This window comes from Myodes glareolus, chromosome 5 (genome assembly GCF_982192425.1).
Source record: "Myodes glareolus chromosome 5, mMyoGla1.1, whole genome shotgun sequence".
Classification (NCBI taxonomy): Eukaryota; Metazoa; Chordata; class Mammalia; order Rodentia; family Cricetidae; genus Myodes; species Myodes glareolus.
The window spans coordinates 58,386,107-58,410,027 of NC_142030.1; the positions used below are offsets into that span (position 1 = coordinate 58,386,107).

The 23,921-nt window shown below is 43.7% G+C and overlaps 2 protein-coding genes across 8 annotated transcripts in view; one reads left to right on the top strand and one right to left on the bottom strand.

The window, feature by feature from the left end:
• Pou2f1 (POU class 2 homeobox 1) overlaps positions 1-13,635 on the top strand; it is a 140,225-nt gene extending 126,590 nt beyond the window's left edge. For all 6 annotated transcript variants that reach the window (XM_085687977.2, XM_087906324.1, XM_087906325.1 and 3 more), the window contains 2 exons: positions 565-653; positions 2,493-13,635. In XM_085687977.2, the coding sequence (XP_085544103.1) occupies positions 565-653; positions 2,493-2,803 (400 nt within the window). In that variant the 3' untranslated portion in view covers positions 2,804-13,635. The remainder of the gene's footprint in view (positions 1-564; positions 654-2,492) is intronic.
• A 2,084-nt stretch (positions 13,636-15,719) lies between these two features.
• Positions 15,720-23,921, bottom strand: part of Cd247 (CD247 molecule) — a 72,972-nt gene continuing 64,770 nt past the window's right edge. The window contains exons 2-8 of one of the 2 annotated variants that reach the window (XM_048421061.3): positions 22,853-22,956; positions 21,637-21,693; positions 20,614-20,691; positions 19,534-19,563; positions 18,755-18,811; positions 17,985-18,020; positions 15,720-16,746 (exon numbers count right to left, since the gene is read on the bottom strand). In XM_048421061.3, coding sequence (XP_048277018.3) covers positions 16,681-16,746; positions 17,985-18,020; positions 18,755-18,811; positions 19,534-19,563; positions 20,614-20,691; positions 21,637-21,693; positions 22,853-22,956 — 428 coding nt within the window. In that variant the 3' untranslated portion in view covers positions 15,720-16,680. Of the gene's footprint in view, positions 16,747-17,984; positions 18,021-18,754; positions 18,812-19,533; positions 19,567-20,613; positions 20,692-21,636; positions 21,694-22,852; positions 22,957-23,921 lie in introns of both variants that reach the window. The other variant, XM_048421060.3, reaches the window with a different exon arrangement.

Below are 23,921 nucleotides of genomic sequence, written 5' to 3' on the forward strand. Positions count from 1 at the left end.
CAAAGCTAGGAGTTACATATGAAAGAGAGCATTGCTGCAGGCTTTGTCATGCTGGGCCCGGGTTACTCACTTGATGTTTTTCAGTTCTCTCCATTTACCTACAGGCTTCATTTTTCTTTACAGCTGAATAAAATTCCATTGTATATTTGTTCCAGTTTTATTATCCATTCATCAGTTTATGTTAATTTCATTTATTTCCTAGCTATTATGAATAGAAAAGCAATGAGTGTAGTATGGTAATTTTATATTTTTATTGTTGAATAAGGATTATCCTTTCCAGTTTTTTCAAAAAAAATTAATGAAGTAATCCAAAGAAAGGTCAGAATGACTAAAAGTTTTATTTTTATGCATATCATAATCTTGTTTATACAAGTAAATATCAAAGAAGCGGTAACTTGTAACCATTTGAAAGTATACAGAAAGTAACAAAGATACCCCTATTTTTCCTAAGCTGAAGTTTTTTTTTATTATCTTTAGTATTTTATTATCAATTTGGTATGTTGTCAAAATGACAGGTATGTGTACGTGGCAGTAGAGTGAGTGACTCCTCTTTTGCACTTGCAGAGGTGCCTTACTCAGTCTCAATCCAGGAACTCTGGGCGGGGCTCTGAGCCCGGCCCTGATGAGCAACAGCACACTGGCTACTATTCAAGGTCAGTAGCACTTATATATTTTTTTGTTTGTTTTTTGCTTCGTGCACCTGAGTGTGGGGGGGTGTAGGGGGGTGTTGTGGAGGCTATCTGCATTGTTAGAGATTAAGGTGAGGAGAGAGTTGAGTGCTGATTAAGTTGTTCCTGAAGATCAAAATGTCCTGTATTAAAAAAAAAGTCTTGTAGAAGAATGTACAGATGAGTTTGTCAGAACGACAAACATTGCATAGTTTGGTATATTCCAAGAAATCTGTACTTTACTTTCTCTGTGAATAGAAAGATAGATTTCCTTCTGATGTTAACCTATCTCAAGGCAAGCTTCTTCAAGTAAAACTCCCCAGTTCTATCCCCACCAGAAGATAGCCATGTGAAATGGTAGCGTACATCCCTCAGATCTCCAGGATATTTTTCACTCTTGTTAAATTTTGCCCCCTGTATATTTCCATCAGTGTATGACATATGTTCTTGGATTATAAACACTTTTTCCAAGGCCATTTGGGTCCATGTCAGCCTTTTCTCATTGTTACTTAAGGTGATACTTAACTCATACAGTGAAGGATCTGCCTTGCCTTGTTCAGGATCTAAAGATGTTTATTTGGGGAAAATTCCTGTTTTGACTGAAAGAGGTTTTTGGGGTTTTTTTTTGATTTTTGGGTTTTTCCTAAAATACTTTATAATTAAATAAGAATTATTGGGATCAAAAACAAGTTGGCAGGTCCTGGCACGTTTCAGTGAGTATACGTCTAACCAATATTAAACTACAGATAGAAGTCGAATTAAGGCCCTCATATTTTGTTGGTTTCTATTTGACCAACTTGTGCCTGGACTGATGGTTAGATGGATGTGTAGTGCTTTCATTGTGCAGCAGCATCCTTTAGAATATTTGGGATGAGTCCCGTTTTCCTGCGTGGGGCATTGTCTCTGGCCTACAGTTTATGCCTTTCCTAAGGCATGAGTGACTGTAGAGCATTCTCCAGGAAGACGTAGAGTCTGTGACCCTGAGCCTTGACTCCAGGACATGTCTGTCAGTCTGCATCAGGGCTCAGGGTTGTGTATTGTATGTATATTCATTTTCAAAATCAGGGATTCATTTCAACTAGAAATAACATTTAGTGATATGTCGTGTGGAGAAGCATCATAGGAAAATTTTGCACCATTAATTACCAAATCTTAGCCTTAGATCACTCACACAATGTTGTGTGTTGTATCTCCTCCTATAATAGACAGTATTCTTTGCACAGTTCATAAGAGTCAAGTGTTCTGCCTCTAGAAGTATAAAAACAAAATTTTTAAATTGTGCCTTTTTCTTTATTTAGTAATATATAAATTTTCATGACTAAAGCCTTTGGAAAGATGCTTTCATCTTATACAAATTTAGTCAAATAGTGTTACATAATGGTAGTTGAGTTGTTAAAAGCTAATTGTATTTTTAATACTCAGTCACTTTAACTAATAGTCTTTTGGAGATAGTTTTAAGTCAGTTTCATTGAAAAGACAGAATTGTTGGATTTTAACAAATCTTTGTAAGTAAATGGCATAAACTTGAGACTTAAAAGATAGAAACATGATTGATTCTTCCCCATTCATTTGTCCTGCTTATACTTATTAAACTGACTTTCATTTCTTTGGATGCTTCAAAATTATAAATAAACTTGAGTTGATGTCAGTATAGCATTGTAATTTAAGTATAGCATTATAATAACATTATAATTGGAGCATTAGAATTGAGTATATAGTCAGTGAAGAGTATACTCTGCTACTGAGTAGAACTTTGCTGATGGGTTGTTTGGCTTCTCCAGGATGAAATTTAATGTTCTTTTTGTTCTGGGTCCTTGTCTATAGCTCTTGCTTCTAGTGGTTCTCTTCCAATAACGTCACTGGATGCAACTGGGAACCTGGTATTTGCCAATGCAGGAGGAGCCCCTAACATCGTGACTGCCCCTCTGTTCCTAAATCCTCAGAACCTCTCTCTGCTCACCAGCAACCCAGTAAGCTTGGTTTCTGCAGCTGCAGCCTCCACAGGGAACTCTGCACCTACAGTCAGCCTTCATGCCTCCTCCACCTCTGCTGAATCCATCCAGAACTCTCTATTCACAGTAGCCTCTGCCAGTGGAGCTGCTTCCACCACCACCACTGCCTCCAAGGCACAGTGAGCTGGGTGCAGAGCTAGGCTTTGTCACTGCAGCATAATGGGCTGCCAGCTGTTTAAGAAACAGACAGGTGTGATTGGCTTCCTCCCACCATGTTGTGAAGATGAGGGAGACATGGAGAAAAGAAAAAATACACTTACCAGGAAAAAAAAAGAATGGAGACAGAACAACGTTTGCCTAATTTTATAAAAAAGAAAAAAGAAAAAAAAACAATGTCTTTTCAGGATTGCTTCATGGATTAGAGAACTTTCTAACCAAAAATTTAAAAGAAAAAAAAACAAACAAAAAATCCAAAACAGACAGACAAAAATAAATGAAAGGACTACTTCCCATTTCCAGCAGTCATGATGACAAGCGAAGGTGGGTGACCAGTTCCAGTAGAGGAAGGGTGTCTTGTGCTTTCTTTCTTTCTTTTTTTTTTTTTCTTAAAAAAAATCATTTTTATAGGTCTGTTGTACAGGCCATTAAGTCATAACAAGGTGTTTATAATCGTATCAATTGTGTTGGGGGTTCCTTTCTTAACTGGTACAATTTAGGCAGGCCTGTATTACTGTATCTCTGTTATTGTTTTATATATATATATATATTGGACATGTTTATCTCTTGCTCCTGGATCCTATTTCAGTGAGCTCCCACACTGTGGGGAGGGAGGGTTTTGGGGTTAAGGGAGAATTGCATTCTTAACTTCCAGGAATGTTCTTGCTGGTTTCCTTATCCTTGATGACTCTTACAGAGGTGCTAGAAAATGATTTTCTTTTGCCACTTATGCAAGAGGCTTGGTGCAGAAGCTGAAGGCAGTGTGTGCACACTCCTGCTCCACACACGCTCCTCCCCATCAGGTGGTGCCTTTGGAGCACTCTTGTGTAGGAAGAGCTCCTGCTGAACTGTAGCTCTCACTCACCCCTAATCATTGAGCAACCCCGAGGCCCGAACCCTGTGGTGCAACAGTGCTGCTTTCTGCTACTTTCAATGGGAACAGCTGTGCCTGTTGCAGGGCAGGTTTTGGTTCCGGAGAGCAAAGACTACTGCAGACACCTGACTTGGTGGTTCTCCTGATTTCTATCTATCTCTCTCTCTCTTTTTTTTTCTAATGCTCCTACTGTTGATGTTTGTTTGTTTGCTTGTTTGTTTTTATTTTATGGAAAATTTCCATCCAAACTTCCTTTGACTTACTTGGTCAAGATCAAATTGATTACTGAAACTGAGAAACAAGTCTTTGTTTTCTTAAAAATATTCTGTTGGACTGTTTTCTACTAATTAATATTCCAAAAAGGTCAGTATAAATAACCTGAATCTGCCACCTTTTCCTCTAGAGCAGCAGTTCTCAACCTGAGGGTCTCGGCCCTGGCGGGGGGGGGGGGTGGGAATCAAACAGCTGTTTCACAGGAGTCACTTAAGACTACTTACATATCAGATATTTACATTACAGTCCATAACAGTAGCAAAATTACAGTTATGAAGTAGCAATGAAAATAGTTTTATGGTTGGTAGATGACCACAACGTGAGAAACTGTATTAAAGGGTCACAGCATTGGGAAGGTTGAGAACCAGTGCTCTAGAGTCACAGACTTCTTGTCCGCCGAGTGGCTCAGAAGCTCCTCCAAGCCTCAGACTTTCCTCAGTTCTCTGACTGACAGAGGCACTTTCCTGACTAGGCAAAGGATCTATAGAACCTCAGAAAAAGGCTGAGCAGGAACTTCGCAGCCTGTTAGAGTCTCCAGTTTGTTATGCCCCTGCTAGGTAGATTTGGTGACAATATACATCTCTTATTTGATGTAAAAAAGTGATTTGTCCTGTAATTGTTTTCAGGGTGTTTCTAGACTACATAAATGAGCCCATTGAAAAGGAAGAGCTTGTGAAAATGGATGAAGATGGATGAGGGTAATTTAGAGATTAAATTCCCCCTTTTGACAATGCCCTATTATTATACTATCTGGACCAGAATTTTCACAGATGACTAGGTCATCGCAGTGAAGTTCATCTAAGTTGCCCTTACTGGAGTTAAGGTCCCCATTGGTGTCTGAGGTGCTTGCTTCGGTTTCTGGTGGTCTGCACTGAGCTGAGGTGACTTTCCTTCTGATAGCTTTGCTTATGCCCATAGGAAACTTGAATTCTGTGCATTTGTCTCTCTGCACTGTTACTCAGAAAGGCAGTAACACAGACACAAATGTGTATCTTTCTTTGTGTTTCAATTGAGAAAAGGTCATATTAGTATTAAAGATCAGAATCATTTTGGTCCCCCTTTAAATTTTTCTTTAGTTCCTTTTATTTCTTGGATATTTAATTTTTACCCCTGAATTTCTCTGACCCTTAACTTTTCCTAAACTTCCTTTAAAAATCAGTGAACTGCAAGCAGGGAAACTAACAAATGCTCATCCACCTATTTTGTATGGTGTGGGTATTTTTTGTTTTGTTTTGTTTTGTTTTGTTTTGTTTTGTTCTTTAAACTAAGCTTGAACCAAAGTCAATTTTTAGCAAGCTGCTGTACTAATGGACTAGTTATAATGTGCAGTTCAAATACATTGAGGAGATAGATGCTACTGACAATTTCTTACTCATTTTTCTTGATTAATTTTATGTGAAAGTTGCTGCTTGTCTTTATCTTTTATGTTGGTAAATTGTAATATCCTCTGGGCAGACATTACCATGATTTTTAGCTAGTTTGTTTAGGTCAGTGTGTAAATAGAATGGCTGTGTCAGTTAATAATTTCTCTCCTCTCCATCAGTTCTTTCTTTCCTGTGAATTTAATCTTTATTTTGACTTAACACTCTAACCTTAATCTGTGCACATGATTATAGGGCTGTCAATACTGTTTCTCCTCCTAGCAGAGAGACCCTCCCTTGGGAGTGATGAAGTTAGGAGAAAGAATTCAGGGAGAAAAATGCTGATTGCTCACCGTACCAGGTTAGAAGTTATAGCATTAATGCCCAGAATCGCTACCAAAGTAAGTATTGTCTCAAGGGACCTGGCCCAGGGAGTTAAAAAGGACGGAGAAAAGCTGTTTTATTTAGTCCTATATGGTGAAAAGAATCTTTCCTAAATAAGATTCCCCTACAGACTTTGATTTTTAAAGACGATATTAACTTTACATGTCAGTCCAGTGATTTGTCAGTCCCTCCTTTTGTCTGTAGTTTCTAATTGGTTCGAGAAAGAAATACTGCCTTTTTATGTAGTTCATTTGAGGATAGACCTTTTTTAAAACCAGCATAAATGCTGTATTGAGAAGAAAAAAAAATCTTTAGAAGATAACTTTAATTTTTCCCTCTCCTTTTTCATATATTCAAAATTAAATTGTAAAACGAAAGGTACTTTGTACATGACACACTACTAACACCTGCTGGTGGGCATTCAGTTTAGAGCCACCTTCATCACCACCCTCGATATTCTCTCAGTCTCTGCTTCACAAACACCTTGCCTACTTTTCAGTTGATACCACCTTTTTTTTTTAAATCTCAAATGCTTTTTTAATTGACTGATCCATCTTTTAAGCTAAAGTGTTGCCTTTTATGAGGGAGTCTAGAAGCTAAAGGGTCGTTTGAATAAAAGGCATTCGGTTGAGTTTCTGCATTTCCAGAAGAAACACCAGACAGGTTATTATAACTCATTATTTCATTCTTCTCCTCCCCCTGACATTGATGCATACTTTATTTCAGTCCTGAATTTAGTTAACACATAGTAAGCCAAAGACTAATTTTAAATGCATTTTTAAGGGTACTCTATTTGCCTGTGATAATGGGCCCTTCCTGGAGAGTAGTGAATGTAATTGTTCAATCTGTTTTGCAATGCAGTTAGGCAGAAACTTTATTTATACCCTGTGTAAATCTGAATGACAACAGAAGGATCTATAAGGCTTCTCACAGGAGCAGTATTACTGTTCTAGGAATCAGTAGAATGCTCTGTTAGCTTGAATGTCTCTGAAGTTCTATAGGCAGCTCCTTATAATGAGGAAACTTCCTTTTATCTGTTGTCAGGAAGGTTATTACCATCCTGTGTGTGTAACTTATTACTCCAGAATAGAACCAAAGGAATCCAGCTTTCATCTTGTGTAGGACCGACCTATTGATGCTTCATAAGCTTTATTAGAATTTTTTTAAAGGGACAATATTAATTAAAAGATTTTGGGTGTGATCATCTTGCCAGTTTGTTCTACGTCATCATTCATTTGCTTTAGGATAAAAGCACAATTATACCTCTTTAATATTATTGTGTCTATCCTTCAATTATTTGGGAAAATTATCTCTTTTATTATCCAGAAGCACAGGCTTTTGCTTGACAGTATTTCAGTTTAGCTTAAATGATAACATTTAACTTGCTGGAAATGCCAGGTACATTTGTAAATATAGGGATATTATGTTAGAAAAAAAAATGCTATAGTTCACAGTCTAAGTTCTGCTCAACCATGTCATCCTCACAAATCTTCTTTGACCAAGAGAAAAATAAGGTCATTGAAATAGGAAGACAAAGAGACACCTGTTCGTGTTTCTCCCAAGATAAGAGAAATGCTGCCCTAGTGTGCAGAAGACAGTTTCCTGCTGGCAACCTGAGTTGACCCTGGCCCTGAGAAACTCTGACCAGTCTACCTATCTGAGCACTTGGTAAGACAGAAAGAAGGACCGTAGCAACTCAGCAGGAAAGCTTGTTCAGAAACTTTAAATTGGCTGCTGAAGTTGATGAGTGTAAAGTGTACTTAATTGGAACTGAAAACATTCAAGATTACCGTGCTAATGGGGGAGAAATACTAAAAGACCTAAAGCCCATAATTATCCAAGTGGGCAGAAATTGATTTAATAATTTATTCATAACTGTTATGAGTTCACCTTGATTTGTGGGTATGAACAGCATTTACCATGTTATATTGTTCATATAAAGAAATCCCTGGATATTTTGAAATCATTTTCAGATACTTGTAAAAATAAGACTCTCTTAATATTATTTTCACTTTTGAGGAGGAAAAATAATTCTTTGCTGTTTTTCTAAAACTAAGAGCCACTATAGGTTTACATGATGGCACCCACAATGTACACACAGGCCTGAATAGAGAAGGCAGAAATGAGTTGCTTTCATTATTAAAGGTTGATAGAATCTCTTTGCCTTCTCCTCCTCATCCATGGAGAGTAAGTGTAATAAGGTTCTACCAGGAGGCAGGGGGGTTCCTTGGAAGTTGTCCATCAGTTATGGTGTTGTCTAGAATTTCTTCTAACCGGCATTGTGTTCTTAAAATAGTTCTTTATTTTGAGTTTTCTGCTCTTGGCCTATTCTAAAAGTAGTGAGCTTGAGTGAATCATGGTCAGTTCTGTGATCTGGATCTCTTGCCTCTTTTTCCTTCCCTTCTTTTTCTCTTTGAATGGTGGTACCTTCATCTGTGAGAATAATGCTCGTGGGTAACAGCTTCTGGCACCTTCATAAAATACCTCAGCATAGCTTAGCATTGTAACGAACTGGTTTTAGACGTAAAAACCAAATAAGTGAAAGAAAAAAATCTTTATAAATAGTGGAAATAATTCTAGCTGTAGTATTTAGTTGAACTAATGTTTATTATGGTTGATAAACATGATTGATGCTGTATGTATTCGGGATCCTGTTTATAGGGTTGGGGGGGGTTGGAGTGGGAGAAAGGAGAAATTGATTATGTTAGAAGGAAAATATTGCTCGTATGTGTTTGTTTTTCTTTATATCTGTCTTGCCAAAGGAAACTTGATATTCCCTGTGACTGGGAGGGGGTTTGAAGCCTCTGTCATCTGATATGCAGCACAGTGTGCAGAGGCATGCAGGTGACATGTGGGGTGTCCAATAGGTTCAGGGTGCCCAAGGGCAGATTTACAACCCTCATGTCTGTGGCTGCCATGCCCCCCCCACCAGACCTACCAGCCTCTCCTAATGATCCATTACCTCTGTACATAGCTAAAGCCTAGGCAAAGGAAGAGTGTGTGCATGTCCAACTGCGCAGATGAAAAGAGACAGATAGAGACATGTGCCCAAGGAATTTGGAGAGGAATGGAGAGGAGGAGGTAAGTGATATATCTTGATCTAGGAAAATTAAGGTGAAGTGAGTCATCCTCTGTCATGTTAGTGAATGCTGTGCTAGTAGTAGCTCAATATTTTTTAAACCTTATTTCTCTTTCTTATTTCAAGGATAATTCTGTCTAGACCAAAACACAAAAGAAAAATCAAGAAGTTTAAAGCTAACCACACACTTGTCACCTGTAGTAAGGTGTGGCGTTTAAGGATTGGTTGATGAGATGGAGGAAGTGCAAAACTATGTTGGTTAAGGGAAAAATTAAAAACCTTTCTGCCTCATTCTGGGACAGACTTTCTTGACTCCCTGAATTCTAATACTAACTATCTCAAGAACTATTTTTTTTTAATAAATGTCCCAGCTCACAGAACTTGAGTGGGATTTGATTTTGATGCCAAAGACACTGCTGTACTGTTGCTTATCATTAAGCTTTCCAAATAGTCAGAGGATAGAGCAAAATGCTTAAGTTAGGAAAAGCTTTACCTTGTCTCTGTTCTTCTCCTTTCCTTCACTCCTTCCTCACTTTTGGAAAGATGTCTCATTGGTCATTCTGGCTTCGCAGAGAGATTGATTTTCTTCCTCCCTGCTGCTCTGTGGACACTACTAGAATTGCTCAGCGTGACATTGATATTCTTACTGAGCAAGAAACTTGAGGAGTGCAAAAAAAAATAGCAGTAGAATTTTTATTTCTCTTTATCTAATTCTTACAAATAAAACTAGTCCATCCAACTTGTTAGATAACAGGTTGTTAGATAACAGTCAATATTTAATTATGAAGAGCAGACTACATTAAAGCCAAATGATGTTCTCTTACTCTCCTGTAGAGCTGTTTTGTTCTACTGTGTTTTTAAGATATGGCCTCTGGGAAATTAAGAAGTTCATTGTTTAGGCATACTATTGATAAATAAACATAGGGAGAGCGAAGGAAAAGACACGTGTTACTAATGCTCCAACAAACGTGATTGGGTTGCTAAACTTCATGAAAGCTTTACTTGTTATTATTCTGACATTTATATAAAAGTAGTGTTAATGTCGTGTGACTTTTCAAAGCATTAGGTAGGTTTATATGGTAATAGAGATATTAAAATAAGAGCACTTGAAACAAATGCTGTGGGAAAACAATATGCATCATGAACATCATTTCGACTGTGAAAGTGAAGCTCCAGGGTTCAGGGAGGGAAGCCGTTTATGATTCTTCTGCATCCCTGAGTCTGCCCACACTGAACGGGACTCCACCACGCTTGCCACCTTCTGGTTTAAACCCAGGACACTGTCAGAAAGTTAAGAACCCCAGATTAATTTACTGGGGAAAGGGAGAAACTGAGGTCTGCTGTAATGTTTTCCCGTGTTTTCTTTACTTGTTCATCATTGTTTAACATAACCACAACCTCACAAAAGCAGCTTAGAGCTTCTCTCCTAAATTGCCAGTGGTAGTGATCGCCATCGCTGTATCCCAAGGTCTGCAGGCAGACAAGACAGCTGGCTACAGTGCTGTTTCAACAAGGAAGCATCTGCATGGAAGCTCCTTATGTGATCTCGTTAGATAAAAACGGTCAGTGTCCATCCAGCCCTGAGAGTGTCTCAGGTCTGAAAATTAATGGCGGAAACAAAATGCACTTTCCCACACTGGTGTGACTGTCTCTCTTAGAAGCACTGTGCTAGGTTGGTTGGGGGCAGTGTGTCTTGGGTTCCATTCCTACATGAGTCTGCAGAAGGCACATGTTTTATAAGGATAAAGTAAACTAGTTAGTGCTAGCCTGGTTAGGTTTAAAATTGCAAACATTGTGGGGGTGGCATGTTTGCTAAGACTGACAATATTACAACATTGGCTTTATACGATATAAATGGTAAATGGTGTCTCCTCTAAGACCAGATGGTGAGAGAAAGACTTCCTTCTTCCCACTCCTTACCTCTGCTTCCATGGGAATGTGTGCATTACTCAGTCCACAGGAGGACTCACTGGGGGAGTACCTCTTCCCAGAGTGGACCTCAGTCATTCCTCTTCTCTGTGGTAGTAGTGAAGGCTAGGTGAGTAAGTGTGGGGGTTTTTTGCCCACCAATTGTCCAGGAGCTGTCGTATACCTCATTTCTAACTTGTGAGTAAGTAACTTGCTTTAAGTTCCTCTTGACCCTACAGAGTTGCCAAGTCTGCCCTCCCTCTTCTCAGCAACATGAACTCTGGCCTATAGCATCATAAGACCTGTCGCCTAGGGTGGGATGAGCCCCGCCCCTAAGCCTCTGAATGTCTCTGTTTTGAAGCTACTACAAACTTAGGGCAAATTGCAATCTCCTGTTTGTTTTGTTGTCAGGGATCTTCACAGGTCTCCTATGTTTCCCCCACTACCTTGCCTTCAAAGACTGCCAGCTCTCCTCTCTCCCATCTGCCCCATCCTTCCAACTGCTAGACACACAACAACTTCTGTCCTTGGCCTTTTCCAAGTGGGGTCAAGACTGACCCTTCCCCTCTGGAACATTGGGGTTCTGCTCATTGCCAAGACTTGGTAGAAAGGACACCCAAAGGTTCATTTAAGCTGACTGCCGCATACACATTTCTCTTGTTTCCTGTGTGACATGACCAAAAACAAAAAAACACCAAATATTTAAGTTTATTGTTAATATTATTATAATAATTATTATTATTTGACAATCTTATATCCAATGGGCTTTTTGGAAGCTGTGTTCCTGGCCCTTTCAACCTTTTCTTTGAATGTAGTTCTCAACTTTTAATCCCCACTCCCAAAGTTGGGGGGATAAATAAGAAGCTTAACCAGGTCAGGTCATAACACTGCTGCTATAAGCCAGGGGAGGGTGGTTTCTTTGTTTTGTTTTTCCATTTCCAGCCAAAACCAAAGATTTCTTAATGATTGTATAAACTCAAAACAAACAAAAAAACCAAAGAAAAGGGAAGTCTTCAGCCTCAATCCAGTCTGTGGCGTCCTGGCACTTGGAGACATGCCCAAGGGCAGGTGGAGACGCCTCTGACCAGCTCAAAAAGGCAAGCAAGCTTTTTTTCCAAGTTGAGAGTTTTGTTCAGGTGCCTGCTCAGTAGTTTTGACTCTTGCCAGCTGTGAGCAGAACATGCATGAAAAATACTGGCACATGAGATTTTCCAAAGCCAAAACCCCATCACCACAACCCATCTGACAACAACCAGGGTCATCACCAGAGCTTAGCACAAGGCCTTAGAGCTGGGAGCTGCTACATGATGGCCACCACTCCACAGAATGGGGACGCTGAAGACACTGGCACAGGATTGGCTGCTCTGCTGGGTGCTTTCACCTCTGGGGCTGGGTCTACACACCCAAGGGGCCCTTCTGAGCCTTCTCTCTCTTTTCTTTACTGGAACTGCTTGGAAGTGGCTATCCCGTTTGTGAGGAAACATACAGAGCAATTATCAAACTTTTCTTTTCTTGTTTATAGTTCTGTTTCCTTTTGCAGCACCACTGTGCAACTATGCATTGTATTTCATAACCTTGTGCTAGGTAGACGCCTGTGACTTTTTAACTTGGGGTGGGTGGGGTGGGGGTTCGCAAATGAAGGAGATTTTTACATGGATCTTTTTAATCTCAGTTCATTGGGGGAGGGGGGTATTTGGTTCTAGGGTCATACAAGCTCTATCCCAAAGCAAAATCCAAATGTTAATATTAGCCTGATGCAGATACCAAAGACAATTTCTTTCCTGCAGAACCTTAGACTTGTGTATTAAGTACGATTACCCAGCACTTGCATTAGTCTAACCTCAGTAATTCCAAAGCTTAGATGTATATTTTGGTATATTTCCAGGATATTAAAAGAAAAATGTCATTTAACTTCTTGTTTGTTTCAGTGTAATGCTCTTAAAGTCATAGCATGAAAACTTGCTCTATCCTATTCTTGGTAGTTTGAAATAATAGTATTTTTGTATGTTTTGGGTGTGTCTGTATGTATTAACATAACAGTTTTCACTGCCTAGGTGTTCGTAATAAAAATGAAAGGTTCTGAGTGTACATACTATTCAGTAATAATCTCCACGGTGTCCACACGAGTGTGGAGTCACTGATGACTGCCCAGCTGGGGTCTGGTTTTAAAGAGACAGTGATTGTGTTTTTCTAAAGATGTTTATTTCTGTCTTTAAATATCTTAACTCCCCACTCCCCCCCCCTTTTTAATTATTGATTCAGGGGTGTTTTTCCACTGTTGTCAAGGGAGGACCACAAGGGAAATTGTCACCTTGGCCTCCCCAAATGTTATTTTGTGTACTTTATAATGTGACTTTGAGTTCTTCTTTGTGGAAACTTACAATATGATGTACGTGATTCTTTTCAGAACTGCCCAGCAGCTGTAATAGGCAGTGAGAATTCCTGAGTAGTTATTGGGTGTCCTCTTACATTTCTCCTTAAGATGACTTTGCAGTCTGGGTGGCTATTGTGTAGCCTCACTGCCCCTGAGCGTCTGTAGCCATTTCTCCTCCCATGGGAATAGTTACAAAAGTCAGCTGATAACTCGGAGTGTTGGTCCTTGTTATCTGTGCCCCCTGGGAAACGTGAAACACAAGCAATTCTATTTGTTGGGGTTTAGCTGATCCTCCAGAGGCCTGGGGAAGTGGTGGGGACTATGAGCGGTGCTGTCTCTTTAAAAGTGCCCCTTATGTGATTCCCCCTCTGGGGCTGGCAGAGGGGCCAGGGCTTGGGAGAGATTGTGTGGGTGCCAGTGAATCAGAATGAAATGGTGGGTTTGTGTAGATGCATTTGTCTGCTGTAATTTTTATATATATTAAACTTACTGTAACTGTACAGTTGCAATTTCTGTTGTAAAACATTAAACCATTTTCCAAGTGTTTTCACATTGTCTGTATCTCTGTGAGGTTGCTGCCTTGGTATTCTGGCTGTTGCAAAGACAATCACATGGGTCTTCCAAATCATTTCTTCCCACAGGTCTTTCTAGTAACCTCAGAATCTAAGCACCTTAGTCTTATAAAACTTACCCTCTGACTTCCTTAGTGAGCTGTAGCCACTGTTTTCTTTTCCCCAAACCCTCAGTAGACCTAGTGGAACCTTGATTTGAATAGCAGGAGTTTCCTTCAGATCTGACTGCTCTGCATGTTCAAACACACTGGCCCTTGATTGATCCTTCAAGGGAACTCCTCGGAGCTTCTGACTCACTGTGTGTGTGACTGCTGACTGGGATTGAACTTGGCTGTTTGGGCTCAGTCGTTTGACTGACAGGCCCAGGTACATCTAGCATTCCGTGCCAGGCCTGAACCAGAGGTGGTGGGAGAGGATCCTCTGAAAGTGGCACATCTCGAACTGGCCTCTGGCCCTGCTGTGTGCATAACTACGCCTCAGCTCTGACTTTTTAATATCTGGCACTTGGTAGAGCTCACTGATTTCTTGAGGAAAGGAGAATCTCACAGAAGACTTGAGCTTTTGGAGAGCATTGGGAGGTACCCCTGACAGGCATATGCTGACAAAAAGTCCATCTCAAAATGACAAAAGTGCCAAAGCCAAAAGACAGATGTGAGCCCTCCTTTTTGCTCCTAAGTCAAATTAACATTTTCCATTCTTCTAATATTTATGTCTTGCATGTAAGTCTATAAAGTTACTTTTTAAAGTAGTTTCAAAATATGAACATCCTCTTTGGTAGAGATAGTGATGGCTTCTTACCTAAGACTCACTCTCGCAAGCAAACTCCCTGTGACAGAAACCTCTGAGGTGAGCCCTGTCTGACTGACTTCCAGCTGCTCCCAAGGCCCCGCAGGAAGCAGTTCCCCGTGAGGTGAGGGGTGAGCACGTGCCCTGGCTCCCTGTGAAGAGGTGCTCTCATTCCCAAGACCAGGACCTGAACCTGGGGCCTCGGCACGATCAACAAATGCTCACAACCACTGAATTGATTCTCCAGCCCTCATTTAAGTCAAGTGGCTTTACATTTTAACCACGAAATAAGACTGTTTTTGTTTAACATGCTTTAAATCCTCTGAAACAAGTGATAGTACTCCATATCTTACAGCTGATAGTATCCAGAATGAAAGACCTCAGGCAGGATAGAAGTCCTGGTTGTCACAGGAAGAGCCAGTGTCACCTTGAATCTGGAGTGCTTCCCCAGCTCTCATTCGTGGGTGGGCACATCTGCTCAGCTCTCGGAGCGTGCTTGCCTTCTCTTTCTTTTGCAGGTACCCTCTGCCTTGTAGCTCACTATCAGATCTCCCCTCTGCCTAAGAGACATGTTAACAGAACTGGGTCGAACTTATTTCTCAGCTGTCTCTACTCAACTAATGTTGAAATGAAGCCTAGAACAGGCATGGATATGAGGCACACTGTCTAAAAAAAACTAAGCCTCAGCTTTAAAGGGGAGTGGATGGCCCCTTCGAGACAGGCTACATTGAAGGCCTTTATGTATATGCTGGGCAGGATTGTTGGAATCCTTCATTTTCAAGGCTTTTTAATAAATGGTCTTGAATTTCTGTTTTATAAAAGCCACAGTACAAAATTTAGTCTTTTATCCATTATTAATTGGGTTTGTGGAACTGGGAAGTTATGTTGAGTCGCTACACTTAGAAAAGGTGCTACTCAGGGAAAAGTCACTTTGGGTGAGGGAACTCCCCACCTCTGTACCCACATGGCTGCTGTCAGAGCTGCTGCTCACTCGTGGATGCTCTGCTCTGCTTGTTACTGCCCTGCCCAAGTTTTTCTGCACTCCATAATGAAGTTTACCTCAGGAAGCTTTCCCACCATCCTTTTCCAGCTCAATCATAAGGCTGGGCATTTCCCTATCTGGAGGCACAACCACCAGCCTAATGCCACATCCTGCATAGACACTGCCTCATGGCAACTTTCAGGATGGCTTCATCTGCTGGTACTCAACTGCTAACTTCCTGTCTCCATTACTACCCAGGCTTCACCACTGAAATAAGGTTTCAAACAACATTTTTAGCAAAGCATTTATTATTCAAAACAGTGAGGCTTTACTTAGTATAAATTAAAACCCCTGAGATGAGTGGTCCTCCATCCATGGACACAGGTACTTTATTCTACCATGAGGTTGCAGTCCACTGATGAGCTCATTGTGCCGTTGTTGTATGAGCACTGCAGACCTGGGTGGGCTTGGTCTTCTTGCCACTCAAGAAGCGATGAACCAAGTTTGGGAAGAAGGCAGGACTTGCTCCCTTTTCTCTTACTGCCTTGGCTTTATTATTGGTTTATTGTATGCAATGACATGTTCTGTTTTCTGTGCCAGTTTGTGCACAAATCATTTGCACTCTTATGAGTGTTTTCCAAGGCATCTTTCCATTCCTGGAGTGCTTGGCACAGTAGCTAGGAGATGTACGCTTGATAGAAGGAGGCCCCTTGTAACTGCTGGGAACCTTCCAAGCATGTTGCTTCCCTTCTTTCAGCCACTTCTGGCTGACGCTTGCCTAGGCTCCCTCCTACCTGCCTCTGTCTTTCACAATGTGGCCTAATTATAGGTTATCCTGACTGTGGGAAGGATGGCAACAGAAGCCAAATTTACAGCATGAGCAAACTAAGTCAATATCAATAGAACAATACAAACAGTACGCAGGCCTTCTCTGGGGGTTTTACAAAGCAAACTGAACTCAGCTGTGAAAGGAAGGAAGGATGTTAGTGCCCCCACCCCGACCCCCTTGGCTAGGGGCTGGCTCTGCTGTGGGAACTGGGCTGAGGTGTGAGAGTTTGTGGGGGCTCTCCCTTTAGAGAGTTCAGGGGCAACATTCTGTGTACTGTGCTTTGGAACTGGAGAAGACAGATGTGACAATCCTCTTCATAAAATGGTGGCAGTGAAATTAATAAACTGAGTTGTATACGCTTTGTCCTCTGTCCTTCACAGTCAACAGCAGGTCGGGCCTGTGGGTGGGAAATCTCCTGGCTTTTAGCGAGGGGGCAGGGTCTGCATATGAAGGGCGTCATAGGTGTCCTTGGTGGCAGCACTGAGCCCCTGATGAAAGCAAATCACAAAAGAATGAACAAGAGTCCACAGGCACAAGTTTACTGTTTGTAAACTTGTTTGATGAACTCATCATGGATCCCACTGCTTTTGGAGCCCAAGAAGATCACCTCGTGCCACAGATGGGGAATCTTGCCTCAGAATGCTGACAGAAAGGTGGGTTCTCTGTCTTGCTAAAATTACTTTGAAGCAACTCTTTTCCAGCTTGGCTCTCACCCACTTGTCGGTTTCTCAAACACTATCCCATGCAGTACCAGGTATCTATCTATCAGACTCCCCATCCAACCAAAGAGGAAGGCAGCTTCCCCATGTACTAAGTACTAAGTACCCATGTACTAAGTACTTCCCACAGTACTAAGCTGAAATCTGGGGTATGCCAGAGAATCTGCTTCCTGGGCCCACAGAAAGTCTGATCTAGTCACAGGGCAAGTGGTGGCTCCTTGACTTCAGTCCTTCCCTAGGAGTTTCCCGTCTCTGGCCACTGTGGTGTATTGTTAGGACAGGTAGGCAAGGCTGGCCCCAGTCTCGCAGGTGGGAAAGCCTCTCTCTGGGGACCGAAAAGGCAATGGGTCTTCAGCGCTGCCAGTGAGCAGCTGCACTCTGGGCAAGTCCAGCAACAAAAAAAGCTGAAGCCAACAGGGGATCCCTTTTTAGAAAGTGGGTTCTCTGCACACAGTCTGCATAATTTGCACTCATTTACATAAGCCAGGCACCTGATTTCAATAACATTTCTTTTGAAGCTGCCTATTGTTCTTTCTTCGATCTTTCTGCTCACTCTCTTAGATCTTCCTAAGTCTTAGGATTTTGAGCAGAGCTAAGCTAAGGCAGTGGACAAAGGAAACAATCACCTGTGTAGAGTCCTTTACCTATTTTTGCCTGCACCTTTTGGGGGCTCCTGTCCCATTCTTTAGATATCTGCTATTGTCTGCTAGTCCCAGATGGCATGGAACTCCACATCTCCAACAGTACTCCAACAGTACTCCAACAGTTGTGTACTCCAACAGTACACAGCCCTCTGGTTAAAGCTAAGTATCTGCCTCCACAACTGGATCCCAACCCAGCTATAGAGACATAATGGCAGTGGAGTGGCCTCCGGTCTGCTTGTATGCCCTGGGTTTGCTCTCCCTGGCTGTTGACAAGGGCTGGTGCTACCAGCAAGCAAACCATGGTAACTTCAGCTTTATCCCATGTCAGAAAAGTACTCCCAGAAAGTGGGCAGCAGCTCTTACCTGGTAAAGGTCATTGTGCCCCTTGTCTTTCTGCCTCTGTAAACAAGATTAGAAAGGAAGAGAATCAGCAGTAACACTTGCTCAACTGCCCCATTCGGGGTCAGAAGGGACAAATTCCCAGCCAGCATCCTTCCCTCTGGTACGGAAGGCCACTGGCCAGACCTTTGCTTCTATAGAATAAGGTGACATGTGCCTCAGATAGCGGTTAAGTTCACACTGCCCAACTCAGATCTTTGGCATCTGGGACCTCCACACAGCTCCAAAATCTTGCCATCAGAAAGGCTCACTGAGACTGGCAACTAGGTAATGGTTCTGAGCTCTGATACAGAGTTAGCTCAATCCTTGTTCCTGCCAAAGGAAGTTGATATCTTCGCCCATGGGAGATACTGTCCACACATGCTAGCTGGGTAATTATACGGAGTCGCCTACTCAGAACCCAATGCTCGACACTCTGGATATTTTGAGATACTTATGCAATCATTAACGAACATTCTTTCATTCTCTCCTGGGACCCAATGTCACCGCACAGTAAGCATATAACAGTGGCATTACTTGAAATTTTGAATCCACTTCCAGCAAAGCTTAGCCACAGATTTTAGATTTGCCATTTAGCCCTGACATCTCAGCCCATCCCTAGTCTCATGTACTCTCCAGTGGCACCTTCGCTTATGGCAGCCGTCACATGGGCACAGATGGGACAGGAAGACTAGCAGGAATGTCCAAAAGGCCAGAAGGAACCTACCTGGGCACCAAGGAAGAGCAGCACTTACCTTCTGTTTCACCCCGATCTTGCTGTAGGCCTCTGTCATTGTGTTCCTCTGCAGTGCCTGAAGGAGAAGAGGTGATGTGTTTTCTTAACCGATACAGAGTGGGCCTTTCCCCAGAAGCCTCTGGATTCCCAAGCTGGCAGGCTCTGGTCCTCAAGGCTCTAAGCCCTAGGCTTATGAACATTACTGCCCACAACTAAGTCTCCTGTGCTCCTCAGCCTGATTGGAGAATCTTCTCTGGTCTACCTGCTCTAGATATTAAACCATTCAGGATAGGTGTGGGCGACTGGACAATATAAGGGCTCAAGAGGAGCAACGAATCATTTATTTGAACAAGTCATCTCTCCACAGCTGATACCACAGGCTGTGATCAGCCAGTTACTGTGAGACCCCACCAGTGGGGAGTCGCACCTTTGTGGCCTGATACGGTGATGGGGTAGACTTTGCAATGAGAGAAAGTGCTCGGAATTCTCCAGCCCTTGGGCTCAGCATCCCCTCAGACATGGCAACTCCATACTCCGGCCCAGCATAGCCTACAGCTGCAGCTCCCACTGTGTTCCCCAACCACAGGACAGGCTCAGAGCCCATGGTTTTAAAATTTAAAAAAAAAAAAAAAGTGGCCCTGCTCAGCTTCAAGGGATGTTCTAAACCTACCAGCAGGTGACACATAACCATGCAGGGAAGGCCTGGCCTAGATGGAAAGACTGAAGAGAGAACAGCCCCTCCCCCAGCCTTCTTCCAGCTCTCTATCTAGGGTGAATGGTGAATTCTCTCATACGTACATTGTACACTCCTTCCTGGGGTTTCCTCTTCTGCTGAAGAACAGAAAAGAGCAAAGATTAGAGAGAATCCAGGCTGGAAAATGTAATCGACCCCATGCTGCCTGACCCACACTGCCTTTTCCAGTGTCTGTCTCCTCCACATTACCCAGCCTTGAGCCCCAGTAGCAGCTCCCCGGCTCATACTTCTTTGGTTATGCATATTCCTGCACACACATTCCCGTCCCTACCGGGGCAGGCCCTAGGGATGACTGCTGATGATCTTTCAGCCGTCCCCACCCCTACTAATGGACTCCTATTGCACCATAAAGGGAGCCATGGGCTGGGTCCCCTCATTCAGGGCCGAGTCAGCTAGTCTGCTCATCAGGTCCTACCTGATGTGGCCACCCTCCCTCCTTGCTCTTCCCCTCCCCCTTCCTGGTCCTAAGGAGAAGAGCTGAGGTTGGAGGATGGAATAGGGGTTAGGGACTTGGCTACTTTCCATGCCCTCTAGCAATGTATACCCAGCACAGAACTCAGGACCTAGGCTAGGGCTGAGTGGACAGGTATGACCAAAGATACTGAGGACATTGGGTAGCTTTGGGTAGTACTGACCTTAAACTGAAGTTTTGTCCTGACTCCTGCAATTAGGAGGCCTCTAGCCCAACAGAGGAGTCATCTGGCCCTTCCCCTCCCTAAGGAATGGAGTCTACAAAGGGCAGAGGACACACAGTCAGCTGGAGCTGAGGTGGCCATGTTCTAAAAGGGTATTCGGAATCCAGGATTCCTTCTCCATGGTCTTAGCCCTTCCTGTGTCTATCTTGACATCAGGGCTGTCCAATGAAGGCTGGTGATGCTATCATGTGTACAGTTGGGTTGGCTAAGGAGCAGCATAGGAGAGGTAAACAGAGCTTAGAGTGAAGGCTAGGGTGACATTACCCATGACAGGGCTTCTTATGATGCAGAATGGGACCAAGAAGAGAGGGAGGAGTTGGCAGCAAGAGGTTCTTTGTCATCCTCTTGTCCCAGTCCCTATCCATGTTACTGTGAGTCTAGTGCCCACCCTCAAAGCCCACCCACCCCAGAAACAGAGGAGATCCTTACCTCTTTGCCTCCCATCTCAGGATTCCCAGCCCAGTTGCTCAAAACATCATATTCCTCTCTTCGTCCTAGATTGAGCTCCTACAACAGGAGATGGGACATTCAGGAGAACGGAACCACATCAACTGAAACTGGGCTTTGGTTTCCCAAAACGCAACATGGGGAAGAAGAGGTATCTCGGTGGGAAAGGTACGTGCCTCAGAGCCTGGGGATCTGAGTTCAATCCCCAGGCCCCACGTGGTGAAAGGAGAGTGTCCTCTGACTTATATGCATGCATCATGTTACACACACAGCACAATAAAAAGTTCAAATCATTTTATATTTTATTTGTTATGTGTATATGTGTGTGCCTGCTGTATGCTGTGCACTACATGTCTGCGGAAGAGGCCTCAGAACCCCCCGGGAACTGGAGTTACAGATGTTTGAGAGCCACCATATGGGTGCTGGGGAAAAGCCTGGGTCCTCTGTAGGAGCACTAACCACTCCTAACTGACTCTTCAGTTCCAGTAAATGTAATTTTTGAAAAAAGGCATGGAGAGAGATGAAAGAGGTGTGGAAACTGCTTCCTCTTCATGCCAGCACCTCAGAAAATACCTGATACCAGGATGGTGTATGGCAGGAACCCCGAGTTACCGTGTGCTTTCCCTCCTGCTCAGCTGTCTACTGGGGTTCATAATGACATTTTTATTAGCAAGTGAAACCAAGGCTCCCAGAGAGGAAATCACACAGACCGAGGACCCACCGCTTTTCTGTGCGCTCTAGAATTGCCGGTGGCCGGCACTTCACTCACTAGAGGCGGGGCTGTGCCAGGCATCTCATCATTCAAGCTCTTTGTCCTCACGATAGCACCGTGGGGGCAAGAGGACTGCTGCCCCAGTCTTTGGGTTAGAAAACTGACCTCCCACAACTTGCCACCAGTCACCGGGCTGATAGCTGTGGACCAGACCTACAGCGGAGCCTGGTCTTGGAGCTTCCCTGGGTCCTAGGATAAGACTGTGCAGGCAGGTCTGCAGAGTGGACACTTACATTGTAGAGCTGGTTGGAACCCTGCTGGTTGGCATCAGCACCTACACTCCCGCTGAACTGCAACAGAGCAGAGAGAATCACAATGCAGCCCCATCTCCAAGATGGCCAGAGGGCTGGCTTCAGTGCCGAGCGAGCTGAGCAACGGGCCCCTTGATGCTTGTTGACAACAAACCGCATATGCCTTGCTGTGTGGCTATCCCTTGCAGGGGCCCAATGTGTGGAAGCTTCCTTCTGAGCTCAGTTGTCTTTTCTCCTGCCTGCCACAGAAGTCTCTACAACTTTAGTCTTAGAAGAAGCTAATTATCCTAAGTAAAGGCCTTGGCCCTCCCCCTGTGTGAAAAGGGCCCTCAGTCTTTGCCTGCTGGGAGCCAGGAGCACTCTCCTGCTCTTCTTCCTCCAGGGAGCACTCTCCTGCGCTTCTTTCTCCAGGGAGCACTCTCCTGTACTCCTTCCTCCAAAGACTCCAGGACACTCAGGGTAGACAGCAACTACAAAAAGCTCCCTGCTAAGCTGGCCCGCTGGCATCATCACCAGCCCTCTCCTGAGTGCTGGCTTACTGTCATGAGCACATGCCTCACGTTGGCATAACCACACATGCCACCTAAGCTGAGAGGAACTACAGGGTTTTTACAGAGTCGGAGCTCTGGAAGGAAACTTACAAATCAACTAGGCATTGTTTCCAAGTAAATAAACAAATAGACTTTCTCCAATAAAATCTTATGCCAGAAAGGAAGTGGGTTATAGTGCCCTGAAGGGATCAGACATCTTTCTGCCCCAGATACATCTTTTCCACAAAATTCATAGTTTCAGGTACCTGGTGAATCACCATGTTATTCATCACTCTCATTTGCAGATGGGGAAACTGAGACTTGGAGAGAAAAGCTGGTGTGGCCTTGGTTAGCAGCTCAGCAGCAGGCTCCAAGAAGAGACCGCAACTCATCCACTCTTTTGTCCTTCACTACCTGGCATAAGTCTCCCGTTGGCCAGCAGATGCCATGGGACACTCTCATGTCCAGGCACTCGTACAGACCCTTCTCACTCAGGCACCTAGCCTAGGCTCATTGTCCTGCCCTGTCTGCCACCTCGGGACAGTCCACCCACTGTGCACACTTGGCTGTCCCCTGCCTTGCCCATGCACACCAAGCCTAGCCCAAACCGGAGACTCCAGTGCCAAAGCCCCACCACACATCCTCCACAGGAGCCCAGGAGAACCCACCTTTGCTCTCAGGTACAGGGCTGTGACAATGACGCCATAGATGAAGAGGATTCCATCTAGCAGGTAGCAGAGTTTGGGATCCAGCAGACCAAAGCTCTGTGCCTCTGTGGCAAGACACAAAACTGTCAGCTGTACCCGGGCTTACAGGAGCGCATCCCTCCTACCCCTGCAGCAGCCAGCCAGGTAGAGCCTGGGAAAGAACCTGGGAAGAGGGGGGGGAGCGGGACCAGGGGAAATATGAAGCTGTCCACAGGACTTCTGCTTCGGTGGCATGGGAGACCTTGCATAAACTGTGAACCCTAAGCTTTAGAAAGGTACCTCGGCCTTGGTAACTAAGACCCACCTTCAGAGAGGAACCCTAGGGGCTAAGAAAGGTGGGGCTCAGAGGTTCAGTGATTGAGTTCAATCATCTCAATTTCTGTTCATTGTCAGTGAAGTCTGGCTGTAGTGGAACATGTGGTATGTGGCACACATCAGTAATCCTGGCACTGAAGAGACAAGAGGGTTGTAAGTTCTAGGCCAGCCTGGGCTGTATAACAAGTTCAGGCAGCCTAAACTTTTTAGCTCGGAGCCTCTTCTGTTTAGTCGTTCTCGCTAATTCGATGGATTCCTAACGCCTCCCGCCTTTCTGCTGTTTGTCACACTACGCTTAAAGCATGTGTAGCTGGTACTATCTCTAGATAAGAAAGGTAGGGGGTGAGGGAAAGGAGAGACGTTAGTTAAATAGAAGTTAGCAATCCTATTTGAAAAAACCACACCACGCCAACAAGCAAAGCCTGTTATTGATCTTGACGAGCCCCTACTAGGTGAAGTGTGCAGCAACTGGACCTGAGAACTGGCCCTGCCTGAGAAGCCCACAAGCAGAGGTCTCTATGGCTTTCCTGCGTGTCTCCAGAGGCAGGAGCGCCCTCTGGTGGCTGCTGGCCAGCCACGTGGGGACAGAGAAGGTGGATTAGGTGGACAGGCGCTGCTATGTCATTTGGGACCAGGTCTGTCCTGTGAAACAGGTCGGAAGCTTCAGAGTTTGTTCTGTGAAGTATTTATGGCTTGAAGCACAACTATTAAGGCC